At 43.9% G+C, this 20564-nt stretch overlaps 1 protein-coding gene across 2 annotated transcripts in view; it reads right to left on the bottom strand.

Moving 5' to 3' along the window:
* The window catches only part of LTBP3 (latent transforming growth factor beta binding protein 3), a 339672-nt gene that overhangs the window by 166886 nt on the left and 152222 nt on the right, over positions 1-20564 (bottom strand). For both annotated transcript variants that reach the window (XM_086938082.1, XM_086938083.1), the window contains exons 11-14: positions 3504-3599; positions 2782-2907; positions 2558-2689; positions 1812-1940 (exon numbers count right to left, since the gene is read on the bottom strand). In XM_086938082.1, the coding sequence (XP_086794208.1) occupies positions 1812-1940; positions 2558-2689; positions 2782-2907; positions 3504-3599 (483 nt within the window). The remainder of the gene's footprint in view (positions 1-1811; positions 1941-2557; positions 2690-2781; positions 2908-3503; positions 3600-20564) is intronic.

The raw sequence follows: 20564 nt of genomic DNA, 5'->3' as shown, positions 1-20564 counted from the left end.
TTGCGCTATATGCAGGTTCGACACTGGGCGCTCCAACCCCAGGTGCGGAACACCGCTGACCGTCAGATCACACCGTACGAGCGGTGGTTGGTGACCCGAGCTTCTGACGCTAAATTGATCACTGATCTTTATAAGCTCCTACAGCCTCCCCCGTGTCACTATTATAATCCGGGGAGGGAACGATGGCACAGGGAACTGGGCAGGACACTTAGTCACAAAGAGTGGGACCAGATTGCTCACCGGGCGAGACACTCTGCGTACCATACTGGCCTCACCGAAACTTTCACCAAGGTGTCCACGTACTGGTACTACACCCCAGAGAGACTACATGAGATGAATAAACACATTGATAAGGGGTGTTGGAGAGGTTGTGGGCAGGTGGGAACCCTTTCACACATTCTTTGGGACTGCCCTTTGTTGGCCGCTTATTGGAAGGAAGTTCTTGATGAGGTGGACACGCACTTTGAAATTGAGCTGCCGCGCTTTCCGGCGTATGTATTGCTGGGCCTTCCTAACGGCCTAATGTACCCATTGAAGTCACGCAGGGGCAGGCAAATTGCGATCGCGCTGGGGTCGGCAGTTCAAAACATCCTCATCCACTGGCGCACTACCACAATCCCCTCCATCACGGGTTGGCTACATAGACTTTGGCATGTGCTGGGAATGGAGAAACTGTTGCTCATGGTGGCGGGGGACATAGATCAGTTTGATGAGTTGTGGCAACCCTTCCGAGCGCTGTTAACTACTGAATTTAGGGAGCTCACCTGTCCGAGATACCTTAGGCTTCTACGGCTGACGCCGCCGGTGATTCCAGCAGACTAGAGTGGGCGGGGGGCTGGTGTTTGGAGGGGGGGGGGGTGGTTGGGGGGCAGGTAATATAGATGAAGGTGCATTGGACGGGGGTGTTGGGGGGAGTTGGGGAGTTTTCTTTGGGGGGGGGTTCCAGGGGGGGTGGGCTAGGCTTTTCTGTGTCCTTTCACTGCTTTCTTGGATTAGCCTGGGGGTGTTGCTATGCTCAGAGTGGCGATGTAGCATGTATTTCACCTTTCATTTGCTGCTGCTCCCCCTTTCTTTTTCTCGGGGATTCATTCCACGACTGCACTCATGATGTCACGATTATCTTTTTGCCTTACTGTATGTACCCCTAACCTCCTATCCCCTCTCCCCGTGTTCTTTGTCTTAATAAAAATGCTTTAAACCTAAAATATTAGTTAAGTGCTTTATTGATCACTACTACCTAACATTGCCTACCGAGTGTTCCCAGCCTAGTGGAGGGGGATATTCAAGCATATGACTCTATGAAAGATCCAAATGCTGTAGAATTTATATCCCTTTTGTACTTGCATTTCAATAAAGAATATGTGTGTAAAATATGTCTATAGGAAACTTGAAGTATAAAAATGTGTGAGTATGTTTGTGCTCACTCAAATACCAACACTGTTCTCCTGCCAAGCATGCTGTAGGGTCTGCACTCTGAATACCATTAGTGGTTGACCAGCAGTGAGTTGTGCAATTTCCTGCATGCCTAGTTGTTCTGATATACTCTGCCTTATTCCAGGTGGAAAAAACGTGACCCCTATTTTTATTTTATTTGGGATATTTTTGTGTAGGACTGTAGATCACTCTATGCTAGCCACTGAGCCCTCTCATAGCCAATAGAGAACCCAGATATCTATTGTTACTTGGGATAACTTTAAAGGAGGTTAAGATATTTCTTGCTACTAGGTACTAATTGAGGCAAAGTAGTCTAAGGACCACCCTCTTTCCCACAAGCTCATGCCCATTCAGCCATTCACAAGCCACAACTTTACCTTCACAGATGTGAGGGCGACCTAATTTCGGCTGGTATCCGGGGTAACAGTCGCAGATGTGGTAACCAGGATAGTTGTGGCAGATGAGACCTTCGCCACAGACGTTGTGTTTGGAACATTCATCAATGTCTAGGAAAGAACAGAGCAAAGTAAGAACCTTTCTTTGTGTATTAAATAGAGAAGGGCCATAGAGTTTTTCCAAGAAACGTTAGGTGATGTGGAAAGAGGCTGTCGAGGTGGTGCACACGGAGGGAGAGAAATGCATTTCTCATGTGCAAAAATTACATTCTCAGCCAGGAACAAATAATAAGCCGAAACTCACACAGATCCAAAATTAAACAAAAAATTATCTCAATAAAAATAGACACTGAAAACAAGGAAAGGGACCCCTAATCTTGCGGAATACAAGGATGGACTTTAATAGAAATGAACAGGAATATAACAGAGAGCAAATTGAAATATCAAGAGAAAAACTTGGATAGTACCTGTGAATAGAAACAAATGCCATTAACAAAAAGTAAAGAGGTATTTCAATGAAAACAAAGATTAATGTCAAGTGAAGCGAAGGTGATAATGAAAACAAATAAAAAACAATCATGGATCTATTGGAAAACAAATATGGTATCAAGTGAAAAAGGAGGATGCCAGGGGGAAACAATGTTGATGAGAAAAATGTAAGCTGTCAATGCAGATTATTGGGAAGACATCAAGGAAAATGACTATCACAGCATGTTGGAATTCCTCACCAATGCAGGATCGTATGCCATGTTGCACCTGCACTTTGTAACCCCGGTTGCACTTGCAGAGGTAGGATCCTTCTGTGTTCATGCACAACCCTTTCCCGATGCCACAGGGCTCACTCTCACACTCATTCATATCTGAAACACAGACAAATGTGGGATTTAAAGAAGTCAACAAAGCAGAGAGTAGTCCAGTCTTAAAAGGTGAAGACATCTGAGGTCACACTCACCCATGCAGTATCTTCGTGTGGGGTGGAAATAGTAGCCATGGGAACACTGGCAGATGTACCCAGAGGGCTTCCAGATGCATTCACCGTGACCACAGATATTACGGTTCAGCTTGCACTCATCTGTCTCTGGAGAGGACAAGAAAGGAAAGCACTGAGGGACAAAGCAAAGACAGCGATTGTAGATTGGGGGGTGTTTGGCACATATGCCTGGATTTATGGAGGGAGTTTCTTATGCCGATGAATGAATTCTGCAATAACAAGTCTTTTTCTTGGCATATCAAGTTGCGTATGGGGCAATGTTCATGTGTAATGAGTTCTATCAGTCTCGGTTTGTCTTCTAGGGTGGGTTCATGTGTAGCACCAGTAAGTGAATTACAACAGCTATACATTATGCACTATCCTGCTAAACAACCTCTAGACATGGGGGCTTATTATCAGATTTGAAGGACATGGATGAGAACAGATATTTTGTCAGTTTTCAGGGGCAGGTGGTGAGATCTTAAGCTGACTAAATTCCTGCATCTGAAGTGGTTAGTTCTTGAGGCTTTCAGCCTGTTCTTGTGGGAATAAACACAATTTGGACCTATGCATTTGTAAAATTAGTTCTAGTTCACTATGGCCTGTCTTTTAGAATATGAGTTACAATGAAGCTTATGTTGTTTGGTGGGTGTAAATTTTTGTCTGGCACTTTACCCTTTTGCCGTCAATTACCAGGCACATACCTGTGACCTTCGTAGGCTCTATGTCGACTGCACTGGGCGTGTACTGGTCAGGAAGGACTCTCCGGACAGGCACCGTTGTCGGTTTCAGCACTACTTCTGCAACAAGAGCAATCTCACAATCACCAGGTCGATGGACCTATACTGAGACTATAGATGATGGGTGGTGAAGGCACAGAAGCTGCTAGATATCACATCTACGCCACAGAGCCTAAGTGTTTTTTTTACAAAGAGAAGAGTGCATTAACAGTATAAATTCTTGGAGTGCTTTCCAATATGGTTTCATCTCTGTGCCAAGAACCGTCTTGGGACACCAAGAAAAGTTCAATATTGTTCAAAGCATTACAATGTATTTACAGCTTGCAATGTGCATATGAAGCTCTCCTGGCATAAAGTAGGTGTCATGCTCTTTTGTCATACATCATCCTTAAGTACACCATTATTTGGAAATGTACTTGTGCCTACTTGGGCTGTGTACATTTTATATTTCAATTCTGGAAATGCCAGATGTGAATTTAGTGGAAAATTCTCAATTTCTGAAGTCACATCCACCTTCTCCCAATGAAAAAAACAAAGAACAATGAGGAGGTGGTGGAGGTATTCTGTCCTGTAATTACCTTTGATCTACCCTTATTCCAAAGGTAGGACAATGACAATTTCAAGACAGAATCTCCTGCTGAGCTTCCCCAGGTGCTGCATTCTTACCAGTGGCTGAGATTAATTCAAGCATTCCATCCATCAATTTTTGTATGTCGCCCTAAGTTGGACGGGTATGCCCAGATGTGGGTCCTGTGCACCAGGATGTAACCGGTCCTGAGTTACTCATGTCCCGATTCAGGGAGGACCTGGCTTGGCATTTCGGGCTGGGCTGTTCCCACTGGAGCAAGGTCAAGACTGATTAGCGTATAGCTGGGTCCAAAATGAGGCAGCGCAATGAGCTTGTAAATGAACCCCAAAGTGATATGCTAGACTCTTGCATATTGTTTTGTCTTCTTCACTTTTAATGCATCCTCTTTTATTGTCTGAACATTTCTAGTGCTTCAATTGAAGCCGTGAATCATACACACTACTGTTTGCTGTACTTGTGCAGCTCCCACCAATCAAACTAATACCAAATGAATTTTTAGTCTCCAATTTCAAATTCCTTCACATTTACAGAATGTTTTTAAATGTTCTCATTGACTTTTGACTTTTTTCATGCATATATACTTTATTAGTTGTTTAATATTATTTAACTTTCTAAACATTCATGGACACCCTGAGAGCATGCCAGGGATCACCAGTGGTCCACAGACCACAGGTTAAGAACTGCTGGTCTAAGCCAAAAGTTCAATAGAAGAGAATAGAAGATTACCTCTTGACTATTACTAAGCAGTTGAACATTTGGCAGTTGGAGCCTCGGATGAGGGTTGGAACCCGGAGCCCCGCTACCTGATTGGCTGGGCTTCAGGTCATATAATAAAGTAGAAGTTCTGAGTGTGGTCAAAGAATGTTTGTCCATTTGATTTCAACACCTGTTGCATACTATCAGGGATTCCCAGCTTGACGGGAGATAATTAAAAGAGAAGAGTGCATTAACAGTATAAATTCTTGGAGTGCTTTCCAATATGGTTTCATCTCTGTGCCAAGAACCGTCTTGGGACACCAAGAAAAGTTCAATATTGTTCAAAGCATTACAATGTATTTACAGCTTGCAATGTGCATATGAAGCTCTCCTGGCATAAAGTAGGTGTCATGCTCTTTTGTCATACATCATCCTTAAGTACACCATTATTTGGAAATGTACTTGTGCCTACTTGGGCTGTGTACATTTTATATTTCAATTCTGGAAATGCCAGATGTGAATTTAGTGGAAAATTCTCAATTTCTGAAGTCACATCCACCTTCTCCCAATGAAAAAAACAAAGAACAATGAGGAGGTGGTGGAGGTATTCTGTCCTGTAATTACCTTTGAGCTACCCTTATTCCAAAGGTAGGACAATGACAATTTCAAGACAGAATCTCCTGCTGAGCTTCCCCAGGTGCTGCATTCTTACCAGTGGCTGAGATTAATTCAAGCATTCCATCCATCAATTTTTGTATGTCGCCCTAAGTTGGACGGGTATGCCCAGATGTGGGTCCTGTGCACCAGGATGTAACCGGTCCTGAGTTACTCATGTCCCGATTCAGGGAGGACCTGGCTTGGCATTTCGGGCTGGGCTGTTCCCACTGGAGCAAGGTCAAGACTGATTAGCGTATAGCTGGGTCCAAAATGAGGCAGCGCAATGAGCTTGTAAATGAACCCCAAAGTGATATGCTAGACTCTTGCATATTGTTTTGTCTTCTTCACTTTTAATGCATCCTCTTTTATTGTCTGAACATTTCTAGTGCTTCAATTGAAGCCGTGAATCATACACACTACTGTTTGCTGTACTTGTGCAGCTCCCACCAATCAAACTAATACCAAATGAATTTTTAGTCTCCAATTTCAAATTCCTTCACATTTACAGAATGTTTTTAAATGTTCTCATTGACTTTTGACTTTTTTCATGCATATATACTTTATTAGTTGTTTAATATTATTTAACTTTCTAAACATTCATGGACACCCTGAGAGCATGCCAGGGATCACCAGTGGTTCACAGACCACAGGTTAAGAACAGCTGGTCTAGGCCAAAAGTTCAATAGAAGAGAATAGAAGATTACCTCTTGCCTATTACTAAGCAGTTGAACATTTGGCAGTTGGAGCCTCGGATGAGGGTTGGAACCCGGAGCCCCGCTACCTGATTGGCTGGGCTTCAGGTCATATAATAAAGTAGAAGTTCTGAGTGTGGTCAAAGAATGTTTGTCCATTTGATTTCAACACCTGTTGCATACTATCAGGGATTCCCAGCTTGACGGGAGATAATTCAAGCATGTGAATATATGAAAAGTACACTTGCTGCCTAAGCAATGTTTTTCTTTGCAGCATGTACTGCTGTAGATCACATGCTCTGCACAGACTGAAAAATAACTGTCCCTCTCACTAAATCAGTTGACTGCAAGCATTTGCAAAACATTTTTGAAACTAAGAAAAAATAAAAGTTTGCTCCACTTGCTCCCCTTGGCGAGCATGAGTTATAGGTAAATGGGAATACTGGAGCATGTTATATCTTTACAAAGGTCGATAGATTGGATGTTACAACGAAATGTGATACTGTCTGGCTTTTTTCAAATATACTTTGGGCACTGTGTGGAGTATACGCTTAGCTTTGGTATAACAAATATGGATGCACTTTGGATGCACTTAACTATCCATCTAGCAATCCCTTATTTGGAAATTGGTTTCCCTAAGCTAGGGTTACCAAAAGAGTTGTTTAGTTTTTCTAAAACCTTTAGTTCTCTCTGCCTCATTTTCCTCACCACATGAGGAATCTAATGTAGAGGATGAAACACATGCAAATATCTCTGACCAATTCATCCATAGTGCATTGCCTAGGCACTATGGATGTGGATACCTGAAGGCGAAGATTTGGCATTTTTGTACACTGCTACAGAAAGAGGTTTGGTGTCCCCCTGTGATCAAAGTGTTACTGAAGTAGCTGTTGATTGATTTCTCATTATTATGGTTGTTGATATGTCCTGCTTTTCATGTCTACAAAGTCTTGTTCTTTTCGGTAAGGTGTTCCACCTGCAGAAGGACTTGGTGACAAATGGCGCAATGCAAACACAAGGAGATAATGGATGGAGCACTGAAACTTTTCAGCGACACACCCCCAGTCACAGATCTGGGCTGAATCCATCAGCGTTCGTTAGCTCACTTCGCCGCCCCAGTTCAGGCCCATCGGTATGCAAATCAGTCTTGACTCTGTTCCTTATGAGAACAGTTTAGCCTGAACCGCCAAGCCAGGTATTCCCTGGACCAGAAACAAGCATCCTGGGACTGTTTTTGGGGTCACACCCCATATCAGCCAGGCTAGCTTGAATCCAGTGGCAAAGTGAGCAAGTAACCCACGTCATACACTGCCAACTTAGGGTAAACAAAGCAAACACAAAGAGATGATGGACGGAGCACTGAAACTTTTCAGAGACTCACCCCCAGTCACAGATCTGGGTTAAATCCATCATCATTCTTTAGCTCACTTCGTCACTCAAGTTCAGACCCTGCCATATGCAAATCAGTTTTGACCCTGTTCCTTATGGGAACAGTCCAGCCCGAACTGCCAAGCCAGGTCTTCCCTGGACAGGAAACAAGCATCCTGGCACCGGTTTCTGGTTAACACCCCTCATCAGCCAGGCTAGCTTGAATCCAGTGGCAAAGTAAGAGACCCACGTCTGGGTATACCCTGTAAACTTAAGGCAAACAAAGCAAACACAAGGAGATGATGGACGGAGCACTGAGACTTTTCAGACACTCACCCCCAGTCACAGATCTTGGTTGAATCCATCATCGTTCTTTAGCTCACTCCACCACCCAAGTTCAGACAAATGGCGCAATGCCAGATCTTTTGCATTGGTTAGTAATACCACCTTGTTTTTTAATGTGACAAATTGTGGTTATGTCGTCTGGGCAAATGCAAAAAGAACAATTGATGGACGGAATGCTTACCAATGTCTAACACTCACCCCAGTACAGAGATCTGGGCCTAAATCCATTGGGTTTTTTTCACCACAACATTTCAGTTTGGCCCAGATCTCTGACTGGGTGGGAGTGTTTGACATTGTTCAGCATTCCGTCCATCAATAGTTCTTCTTGCATGGGTACTCTGATTAAATCATGTGAATTCTTGAAAGATCCAACACTGGAGAAGAAGTTAGTTACTTGCCTGTAATTTTAGTTATCCAGCCTTGGTATTTTTCATGTATTCACAGGCTCGAATCATTCCCCATCATTAAGCTGCGAATCCCCAAGCACTTTGAATAGCAATACACAGTGTTTTAGAGGCCACAGGACTTAATCACTGTGTTTCTTTAGTAGAACATTTACTTATTTTTATATAACCCAAACTTCAGATAATGAGATGGAAGTGTTCAAGCTGGAGACCTGAAGTTACAGATAAGAAAATAAGTTACTTACCTGTAACTGAAAATAAGTTACTTACCTGTAGCTGAAGTTCTCCAGTATTGAAATATTTTATAGATAGCTAAAAAGACCTGTAGGCAGGCCATTAAAGCCTACCACAAACTCATGCAAAAGTCAAAAGCCGAATTCTAAACTAACTTGATTACATCAAGTCATAACCCTTCCAAAACCATTTTCTCTCTTATAAATGACATGACAAAATCTCCGGCAGGAAGTAACATCATAATATCTTCTAACCTGCAATGCGAATCTCTGGCACGCTATTTCATAAACAAAGTTGAGTGCATCTACAACACACTGGACGTCAGAATGGCCGCCTCTAAACCATGGCGCCTAACTGCTCACTGGATCTTCCCTACTCTCTACAAGCCCTTCCATCTATGTCCTTTAAAGACCTGGAAACCCTGGCGGCTAAGGTGAAATCAGGCTCTCTTGATGATCCAGTAAAACCGGACACCTTTAGGAAACTCCAGGACTGTATTTTGTTTGAGGGTTGGGAATTGATCAATAGATCGCTCCAGTCGTCAGTAATTCCTAAATCTTGGAAAAATGCCAAGGTTGTTCCCTTACTGAAAAAAAACAGCACTGGATGCATCTCTGCCGGAGAACTTCCGGCCAATTTCTCTACTTCCTTACTTGGGCATGGTAATGGAATCCCATGTTAATATGATCTTGACCAAGTATCTGGGAGTCAATGAGATCTTGGACAAGTCACAAAATTGATTCCGGCCTAAGCATAGTACGGAATCCGCCCTGCTGGCAGTCACAGAGCAGCTGAGGGCATCACAGGACATGGGCAACACTTCAGCATTGATCTTGCTCGATCTGAGTGCGGCCTTTGACACGGTCTCCCATGAGATTTTGCTCCATCGACTCAGGGAGATATGGTTCATTGGTGAAGCCTGGGCCTGGTTTGCGTCTTTTCTATTGGATCGCCCCTTTTAGATCCACCCCCCTCCATATCTGTCCGGTACTCACCCCCTCAATTGTGGTGTCCCCCAAGGCTCTGCTCTTAGTCCAACGTTGTTTAACGCGTATGCCCGCCCTCTTTCCCTTTTGGCCATATCGAGAGATTAATATGATATCATACACGGACGACACACAATTTATTTTCACTTTCACTGATAACTCAGCCCAAGACCAACTAAACTTTTGTGAAGATGTCCTGGCCATCTCAGATTGGATGGCAGATAACTATCTTCAACTTAATTCCTCAAAAAACGGAGGTGCTTTTGGTAGGCCGGAATTCCCACAAATGGGACTATCAGTGGTGGCCTGCGGCACTGGGCCCTCCTCCTCAACCGAAAGGGGCAGTTAAGAATCTGGGGGTCCTGATCAACAATTCCCCCTCTTTCGAGCTCCATGCCAAAGAAGTGGCAGGCTCTTGCTTTGGCCACCTACGCGGACTCAAACCAATTCTGGGGTTCTTCGACGCTTTCACCCGAGTCCAGCTCGAACTGCCAAGCCAGGTCTTCCCTGGACAGGAAACAAGCATCCTGGCACCGGTTTCTGGTTAACACCCCTCATCAGCCAGGCTAGCTTGAATCCAGTGGCAAGGAAAGAGACCCACGTCTGGGTATACCCTGCAAACTTAAGGCAAACAAAGCAAACACAAGGAGATGATGGACGGAGCACTGAGACTTTTCAGACACTCACCCCCAGTCACAGATCTTGGTTGAATCCATCATCGTTCTTTAGCTCACTCCACCACCCAAGTTCAGACAAATGGCGCAATGCCAGATCTTTTGCATTGGTTAGTAATACCACCTTGTTTTTTAATGTGACAAATTGTGGTTATGTCGTCTGGGCAAATGCAAAAAGAACAATTGATGGACGGAATGCTTAACAATGTCTAACACTCACCCCAGTACAGAGATCTGGGCCTAAATCCATTGGGTTTTTTTCACCACAACATTTCAGTTTGGCCCAGATCTCTGACTGGGTGGGAGTGTTTGACATTGTTCAGCATTCCGTCCATCAATAGTTCTTCTTGCATGGGTACTCTGATTAAATCATGTGAATTCTTGAAAGATCCAACACTGGAGAAGAAGTTAGTTACTTGCCTGTAATTTTAGTTATCCAGCCTTGGTATTTTTCATGTATTCACAGGCTCGAATCATTCCCCATCATTAAGCTGCGAATCCCCAAGCACTTTGAATAGCAATACACAGTGTTTTAGAGGCCACAGGACTTAATCACTGTGTTTCTTTAGTAGAACATTTACTTATTTTTATATAACCCAAACTTCAGATAATGAGATGGAAGTGTTCAAGCTGGAGACCTGAAGTTACAGATAAGAAAATAAGTTACTTACCTGTAACTGAAAATAAGTTACTTACCTGTAGCTGAAGTTCTCCAGTATTGAAATATTTTATAGATAGCTAAAAAGACCTGTAGGCAGGCCATTAAAGCCTACCACAAACTCATACAAAAGTCAAAAGCCGAATTCTAAACTAACTTGATTACATCAAGTCATAACCCTTCAAAAACCATTTTCTCTCTTATAAATGACATGACAAAATCTCCGGCAGGAAGTAACATCATAATATCTTCTAACCTGCAATGCGAATCTCTGGTACGCTATTTCATAAACAAAGTTGAGTGCATCTACAACACACTGGACGTCAGAATAGCCGCCTCTAAACCATGGCCGCCTAACTGCTCACTGGATCTTCCCTACTCTCTACAAGCCCTTCCATCTATGTCCTTTAAAGACCTGGAAACCCTGGCGGCTAAGGTGAAATCAGGCTCTCTTGATGATCCAGTAAAACCGGACACCTTCAGGAAACTCCAGGACTGTATTTTGTTTGAGGGTTGGGAATTGATCAATAGATCGCTCCAGTCGTCAGTAATTCCTAAATCTTGGAAAAATGCCAAGGTTGTTCCCTTACTGAAAAAAACAGCACTGGATGCATCTCTGCCGGAGAACTTCCGGCCAATATCTCTACTTCCTTACTTGGGCATGGTAATGGAATCCCATGTTAATATGATCTTGACCAAGTATCTGGAAGTCAATGAGATCTTGGACAAGTCACAAAATTGATTCCGGCCTAAGCATAGTACGGAATCCGCCCTGCTGGCAGTCACAGAGCAGCTGAGGGCATCACAGGACATGGGCAACACTTCAGAATTGATCTTGCTCGATCTGAGTGCGGCCTTTGACACGGTCTCCCATGAGATTTTGCTCCATCGACTCAGGGAGATCTGGTTCAGTGGTGAAGCCTGGGCCTGGTTTGCGTCTTTTCTATTGGATCGCCCCTTTTAGATCCACGCCCCTCCATATCTGTCCGGTACTCACCCCCTCAATTGTGGTGTCCCCCAAGGCTCTGCTCTTAGTCCAACGTTGTTTAACGCGTATGCCCGCCCTCTTGCCCTTTTGGCCATATCGGAAGATTAATATGATATCATACACGGACGACACGCAATTTATTTTCACTTTCACTGATAACTCAGCCCAAGACCAACTAAACTTTTGTGAAGATGTCCTGGCCATCTCAGATTGGATGGCAGATAACTATCTTCAACTTAATTCCTCAAAAAACGGAGGTGCTTTTGGTAGGCCGGAATTCCCACAAATGGGACTATCAGTGGTGGCCTGCGGCACTGGGCCCTCCTCCTCAACCGAAAGGGGCAGTTAAGAATCTGGGGGTCCTGATCAACGATTCCCCCTCTTTCGAGCTCCATGCCAAAGAAGTGGCAGGCTCTTGCTTTGGCCACCTACGCGGACTCAAACCAGTTCTGGGGTTCTTCGACGCTTTCACCCGACAAGTGATTATTCAATCAGAGTTGTGTCACATCTTGACAACTGCAATGGGCTGCTATTGGGCGTTCATAAAACTGTCACGAAGAGACTCCAAAGGGCACAGACTGCGGCTGCCCGCATTCTCTTTGCCCTCCCTAAATGCTGTCACACCGCCCATCTTCTGCACCGCCTACACTGGCTGCCTATCAAACAGAGAATTCAGTTTAAAACTCTCTGTGCTACTCATAAGATCTTACACAGTCAGGGCCCCCAGATACTGCAGGGACTTTTTACATTTTATGTTCCAACGCAAGCACTGCACTCCGCAGACCAGCATTTGGCCTGCCCCCCTAGGGTGCACAGGAGCAGAGCGGGAGGGCGCTCCTTTAGGTCTATGGGCCCTGCCCTATGGAACTCTATCCCATTCATGGAGAGCAGCACACAAGATCACTGGGCATTTTGAGAAACAGATTAAAACCTGGCTGTTTGCGTCGATCTAGTAGAGGTGTATGTGCATGATGCGCTCTTGTTTCCATGGCTCCCAGAAAGTGGCTATACCTGTCTGTCCTTTTTTCTGGCTTGCATCACTTTTCCCGGTCTTCCGTCCGCGAGCGCTGGGACGCCCCGGTGCTGGGGCAGCCATGCTCTATATAAGCATGCTTAACATAACATGCTTGTTATGTTATGTTATATTACGTTATTTTAATTTATAAAGCGCGCGTATACCCGGAGGTGTCTTGGCGCTAAGGACGGCGGGGAGTCTGCACTGACAACTAGTTCTGGAACAGCCAGGTTTTCAAGCCTTTTCTAAAGGAAGTGAGGGTGGTTGCGCTTCTAAACTTGAATGGAAGGGAGTTCCAGAGCTTGGAGGTGTAAAAGTGGAAGCTGCGACAGCCCCATTGTAAAGTGTGGATTTTTGGCACCTGCAGAAGTTTGGTACTGGAGGAGTGAAGGTGTCTGGCTTGTTCATACCAGGCAAAAAGATTTTGCAGAAAAACAGGACCCTTTTGGCTCAGGGCTTTGAAGGCCAGAGAAAGTGCCTTGAATTTGATCCGTTCTACCACTGGAAGCCAATGCAACCATCGAATTTCCACGGTAACCGATTTATTCCTAGGAATGTTAGATAGTAGTTGTGCCGCTGAGTTCTGTACACTTTGAAGTTTTTTCAGGCATTGCTTCTGCACGCTTACCAGAAGTCCATTACAGTAGTCCAATTTTGACTGGATTAAGGATGTGACTATGGTTTTTCTAGTATCTGCAGGGAGGTAAGGAAGAATCTTCCTCACCTTTTTAATAAGAAAGCGACTGGCCGAAACCGTTGCATTGGTGTGTTGGGTAAGAGAGAGTTTGTGGTCCAGCTTGAATCAATCCCCGTCGTTGAGATGGGAGTCCTACAGTATATTACAACATTGATGCAAAGATAGGTATAGACTAGAAAGGCTGTAGGTCATTTAGTTTATTAACATATCAAAGTCATTTTTACAAAAGAGAACAAACTTACGTTTCAACCATTCAGGTTGTATCAACCTCTGGAACACTCCTGTGTGAAGCCTCGGTCCCTCAGATTTTTAAAGCATGAGTGTAAACAGACAGGCACTGAGAGAGAAGATGAGCGTTCCAGGGGAGGAGGGCGGGTCGCATGCAAATCTATAAAAGATTCCAATACTGGAGAACTACAGTTAGAGGTAAGTAACTTATTTTCTTACTCCAGTAAGGGATCTTTCATAGATTCCCATGCTTGAAGTGGATTAAATAGCAGTTGAGAAGCATATTTCCCACAAAATCTAACCTACTTGGATATAGAAATAGAAATGTAGGTATACATATTTATGTATTGAAATCTATCTATCTATCTATCTATCTATCTATCTATCTATCTATCTATCTATCTATCTATCTAGATATCTATCTAGATATCTATCTAGATATATAACCATTATAGAATTGCATATAATTAACACGCAAAAAATGTATGTAACAAGTAAGAGGATGGTGGGAAGAAGGAGATAGCTCACCTTCACTGGAAAAGATGTCGTAACACTGCTTGGCCCACTGCTACATCACTACGAAATGCTGATTCCAAGCAGTATTGCTATGTAAAGGTGTGTCTATTCTTCCAGGTTGCTGCTCTGGCAAAATTCTTGAAATGATACCCCTGCAAACAACGCCTTTGAAGTACACATAGTTCTTGTAAAGTGGGCATGCACTGATGTGTGTAATGGTCTGCCTGCTTTCTGGTGACAAAATTGGATGGGGCTGGATATCCATCTGGGAATGCTCTGCTTTGAGAGAGGATACCCCTTTCTTGAAGTGCTGTATGCTACAAATAGTTGATTGGATCTGTAAAAGCTCTTTGTTTTGTCCAAGTAAAACTTTAGGCATCCATTGACATCCAAAAAGTGTAATGCTCTTATGCTGGCATTTTAGAGTCTTGAAAAAAGGTCTTCAGTATTACAGGTTCATTGAGGTGAAAGTCTGATGGGACCTTAGGAATTAATTTAGGATTTGTGAGCAGAATTACCCTATTATCCCTAAACTGAAGAAAAGGTTTCTGAATGGTGAAAGCCTGTATTTCACTGACTCTTCTGGCTGATGTTAAGGCCAAGAGGAGAGCTTTCTTTCAGAATAGGAACTTAATATCCGCACTGTGGATGGGTTCAAAAGGGTCTTTCATAAGTTGCGAAAGTACAATGATGAGTTGCCAGGGTGGACGCTTTTCTAGTCGGAAGACTCTGAATAAACCATTAAGGAACTGTTTAACGGGTCTGGTAGACCATAATGAAGGTGATGAGGGTGATGGCCCAAAGCGGGAAATGGCTGTTGAATGGACTTTCATAGACGCATGGGCAAGCCCCAACCATGCCAGATGCAGAAGATATGGATGGATTTCTTTTGGTGAAGAGGAAAGTGGATGCACTTTAGCACCTTATGCAAAATCTTTTCCACTTGAGGTTGTTTTATTCATACTGTCTACACAAGCTCCGGCTAAGATGTCCCTGCAGTCTGCTGGGATATTTAAATGTGCAAATTCGTGGAACTAAGGAGCCAGGATGATAAGTGAAACAACTTGGGATCTGGGAGCAGCATTTGGCCCTGGTTCATTATCAGAAGAAAGTATTGCCCTCAATTGGATGAGGCTCTTCTCTGAGAGGAGGAGTAAGGATAAACTACTTACCTGTAATCCTAGTTCTCTTCCAGGGGTATACTCACTAAAGTCATAAGCACTGAATAATCCCGCCCACGTGCGGGACCCCAGAGCATAAATAAAAATACATACATATGTGTATGTTTAGACGAACGAGTACAGAGTACTTCCAAAACATACATATATAAATGTATACATACATTAATATGCAGCCTAATGTACTTCAAATAGGCTAATATGCCAAAATTACATGGGTTTTTTAGACAGAGAAAATAATCTCTCATATAAACACTGCAACAGAGAACATACACTGCAATAGTGTTGCAACACAGCCCTTTATTTTCAGGGGAACAAATCAAGTAATAGCGGGCAATTAGCTCATAGGCTGCATAGAAGAAAAAACATCACAGTATAAAAAAACTGGCACCCTGCCTTTAAGGATTCCAAAAACCTAGACACCCGGCCCTTAAGACCTCCAGGAGCTCCATGTTTCCATCATGCACCACAGGTGACAGTTAGGTCAGTTCTTTTTTACGGTGTATAAACATAAAGTAATCATAGCAATAAATGCAAATACAGTACTATACTGTCAACACTCATTCAGGGAGGCGGGAGGGTTGCTTTGACTTTGAGGAGTATACCCCTGGAAGAGAACTAGGATTACAGGTAAGTAACTTATCCTTCTCTTCCAGGGGATACTCATCAATAGTCATAAGCACTGAATAAAATAGCAAGCCCATAACCACTTTCCCGCGGACGAGCAACAGTATAAATACAGCACATTTAAACATTTCAAGGATGACAAAACACATTTCTTAACAAGGCTTGCCCAAACTGGGCATCTGCCTGTGTGTCAGAGTCTAAACAATAATGGCGAGAGAAAGTGTGCTCTGATCGCCATGCAGCAGCTTTACAAATCCCTGCAATAGGTACGTTCCTAAGAAGAGCTATGGTGGATGCTTTGTTTGATTGCTTTCCCACCTGGTAGAATGGGCCTTTGGTTTACGCGGGAGAGCTCTGTAAGCTAGTTGATAGGATAATGATTGGGAGAGGATGTAGCCTTATGGCAAGAGCAGTCGACTTTGAACCTGGGGAACCAGGTTCGAATCTCAGCAACAATGCTCGATATCCTGTGATTCTGGGCAAATCACTTAATCTCCCGTGCCTAACAAAAAAATTCATGTGTCCATCTGTAACGAAACTGGTGCTCGTGTAAAGCGCTCTGATACCCGATTTCTCGGATCTAGTTCATGCTATATAAAACTAAAACAAAAAAAAAGATTTACAGGACACTATCCATCTACAGATAGACCTTTTGGTAGCTGCAAAACCTGTGTTCATGGAACCATAATTTATAAACAGAGGATCTGACTTTCTCGAGGTCTTTGTTTTGTCTAAATAGAGCTTCAGAACCCTCTTGAGGTCCAAAGAATGAAGGGACCTTTCGGGAGCATTTGAAGGATTCGGAAAGAATGTAGGGAGTGTGATAGTCTGATTAATGTGAAAATCCGGGACCACCTTAGGCAAGAAATTCGGATGGGTTCTTAAAACCACTCTGTTTGCATGAAAGACAAGGTAGGGCTCTTTAAAACACAACGCTTGGATCTCACTCACTCTGCGAGCTGACGTGATAGCCACAAGAAAAGAGGCAGTCCAAGTCAAATGTTGTAAAGAAGCTTTGTGAATCGGTTGAAAGGGAGCCCCCATCAATTTAGTTAAAACAATGTTGAGTTCCCAAGGTGGAGAAGGAGACCAGATCGGTGGATAAACCTTTCTTAATCCCTCAAGAAAATCTTTGACCAGAGGAATCTTGAAAAAGGAAAGCAGAGTTGGGGACTTTCTATATGCTGTAATAGCTGCAAGATGGACTTTAATAGAGGAAAACTTAATAAGACCAGATGTATGCAAATGCAGCAAATAGGGTAAAATAACCTATTCTTGACCCCGGGCGGGATCATGTCCATTGTTCATACAGCATAGGTAGAAACGCTTCCACTTTAAAGTGTATGATTGTCTGGTGGAAGGTCTCCTGGCTTCTCTTAGAATGTTCATACATTCCGAAGTCAAATCAAGGTGTCCATATTGGAGGACTTCAGGAGCCATGCCGTCTATCTTAGGGATAAGAGATTGGGGTGAAACACCTTCCCTCCGTTTCTTAGATAGCAAGTCTGGGTGGCATGGCAACCTCTGTGTGGGACTTCTGATAACTGAAGAAGGTCCGGGTACCATCACTGGCGAGGCCATTCCGGGGCTTTCAGAATCATTCTGGCGTTGGACCTGTAGAATTTGTTGATCATTGTGAGAATCAAGGCGTACAGTAAACTCTGAGACCATTTTATCAAAAGGGCATTCCCCCGAAAGCCTGGTTGGTGAAACCTGGATGCGAAGACAGGGCATTTTGCGTTTACCGTGTCTGCAAACAGGTCGCTGTCTGGTAGCCCCCAACTGTGAAAAATGCTTTGAGTTACCTCGTCGTTGAGAACCCAGGCATGAGCTTCGAAGAATTCTCTGCTTAAGGCGTCTGCCTGGACATTGAGAGTTCCTGGGAGATGAATCACCACAATGGTTAAATCTCTTGCGAGAAGCCATTTCCAGATGGTCCGAGACTCTAGAGAAAGAGGTCTCAATCGGGTACCCCCCTGTTAGTTCAAATGGCTCCGCGAGTGTTTCCTCGTCGCCAACCCTCTCGACGCTGACCTTCGAGAAAGTGGCAGAGATCTTGACGCCGATCGATGCCGTGACGTCAACGGATGCTTCGACGTCCACGTTGGTCTTTCATGTTCCCCATACCTCGAGCCCGAAGTATGCCTCAACGCTGAGTTACTTGTCGTCAACGGAGGTTCTCGCCGTTTCGACGGCGATCTGTCCCTCAACTTCATAGGGTGTCTTACTTGTCTTTCCGATGTCGATTTTGACGCGGACGGCGAGAAATCCTGAATCTATTTTCTTTTGGAAGCTGGACAAGCAGATCAACACCTTTTCTTCTGTTTTTCTTGAGAGAAGGGCTTCTTGGAGGTAGGATTGCTCTCAAGGCCACTTTTAGAATGTCCTTTTCCTCTCTCCATTGAGGCATGAAGTTTAATCTTCTCTCTGTCACGCAGAGTTCTCTTTGAAAATTGCTGACAATAGTAGCACTTCTCTGGGTTGTGTGAAGATGGCAAACACACAATACACACAGAGTGAGTGTCAGATTTAGCCATTTTCTTCCCATAGGAAAGGCATTTATTAAATAATGCTGGCATTTCTGACTACAAATAGTTGGTAAATTGCCAGAAAAGGGTAGAAAATGAATACCAGCAGTACAAAATGTCGATGAAGTTGAAAAAAACCTATTTCTGATTAGAAATAGCCAAAAACCTGACGAGCTCATGCTCCATCCAAGAACCTCACAGAAGGAGCCGGAAAAAAGAACTGACCAAACTGTCACCTGTGGTGCATGATGGGAGCAGGGGGCTCCCAGAAGTCTTCTTTTTTTTTATAACCAATTTTATTGATTTTATGAGTTAGAGAACGAAGTAACAGCACCAGTCATGGGTACAGTTTACAAGACAAGGCAAAGACAAAAACTCATCGCATTTATATATAAGATGACAAGCACAGAGAAGATATTGACATTCCAAACCCAGTCTTTGTTTGTGCAATTAAAAACCTTTAGTCCTCCACCACCCCAACGCATTTGCCCCACATTCGACAACATTTTTTCGGGCAACCTCTGGCCGCATATAGTGGTCGTTCTTGCGCTGCACTCCAGTCCACTCCCCTGCGCCAGCGTGCCAATGTAGGAGAAACCGGGTTCAGCCAGTGGGACGCTATGTCTCTTTTTGCCACCATCAGCGCTGTGTTTAGGAAGAGTTTCTCAGCTGTGGTACAGTCCAACCCCTCGGTGACGCCCAGGAGCACGTTCATTGGGTTAAGTGGAACCTCCTAGCCCAGTACCTCAGAGAGCTCCCCTGTCACTGACTCCCAATATCACACGATCACTGGGCAAAGCCATACCATGTGATAAAAGTCTGCTTGTGGGTACCAGCATCGAGGACAGGAAGCATCGGGCCGAAGCCCTGGAGGTCTTAAAGGCACTGCGTCCAGGTTCTTGGAATCCTTAAAGGCAGGGAGGCAGTTCTTTGATACTGTGAAGTTTTTTCTTCTATGCAGCCTATGAGCTAATTGCCCGCTATTACTTGATTTTGTTTTCTGGAAATTAAGGGATGTGTTGGAACACGATTGCAGTGTATGTTCTCTGTTGCAGTGCTTATATGAGAGATTATTTTCTCTGCCTAAAAAAACCCATGTCATTTTGGCATATTAGCCTATTTGAAGTACATTAGGCTGCATATTTCTGTATGTATACGTTTATATATGTATGTTTTGGAAGTACTCTGTACTCGTTTGTCCAAACATACACATATATATGTATTTTTATATATGCTTCGGGGTCCCGCACGTGGGCGGGTATTATTCAGTGCTTATGACTATTGGTGAGTATCCCCTGGAAGAGAACTCTGTAATACCAATGTTGGTGTGGCCACATTGGAGCTATAAGACTGATCTTGCATGGTTTGGTTTTCATTTTCCTAAGCACTCCTGGGAGGAGAAGAATTGGAGGAAAGACCTGTAATTCATTTACAGAGGTATGCCCTAAAGTGCAGCTAGCCTCAGGAGTTCATTGTGCCAATACTGACATAGCCACATCAGGGCAATAAGAATCAGGGTACTGCGATGCACCTTTGCCTTCCGCAGTGCTCAGAGGATGAGGAGAGACCAGTGGAAAGGTGAATGCAAAAAAGTTAAACCTCTTAGTCATCGAAAAGGTATTGTCCTTGGTTCCTGACTTTCAAAACCTGCTGATGTAGCACTGGCATGCCTTGTTGTTCAGGGAGGTGAATGAGTCCAAAGTGGGCAGCCCCACTTGTGGAAGATGCCTGTATGATCCTGGTCTAGTGGCCATTTATAGCAGCCCATTAATACTATGCTGAGTGCACCCACCTGATAACTTTGGTGTCCTGGTAAGTGCTATATGGCGATGTCGACCTGATAGGAGATGGGCCACTCCCAAAGAAGCAGCACCTTTTCCGACAGAGGCCGGAATCCTCATTCCTCATTGCTTGATAATGTAAAACATCAATGTCTTGTTGTCTG

Source organism: Lissotriton vulgaris, chromosome 9 (assembly GCF_964263255.1).
Source record: "Lissotriton vulgaris chromosome 9, aLisVul1.2, whole genome shotgun sequence".
Classification (NCBI taxonomy): Eukaryota; Metazoa; Chordata; class Amphibia; order Caudata; family Salamandridae; genus Lissotriton; species Lissotriton vulgaris.
This window is presented reverse-complemented; position numbering and strand designations above follow the sequence as displayed.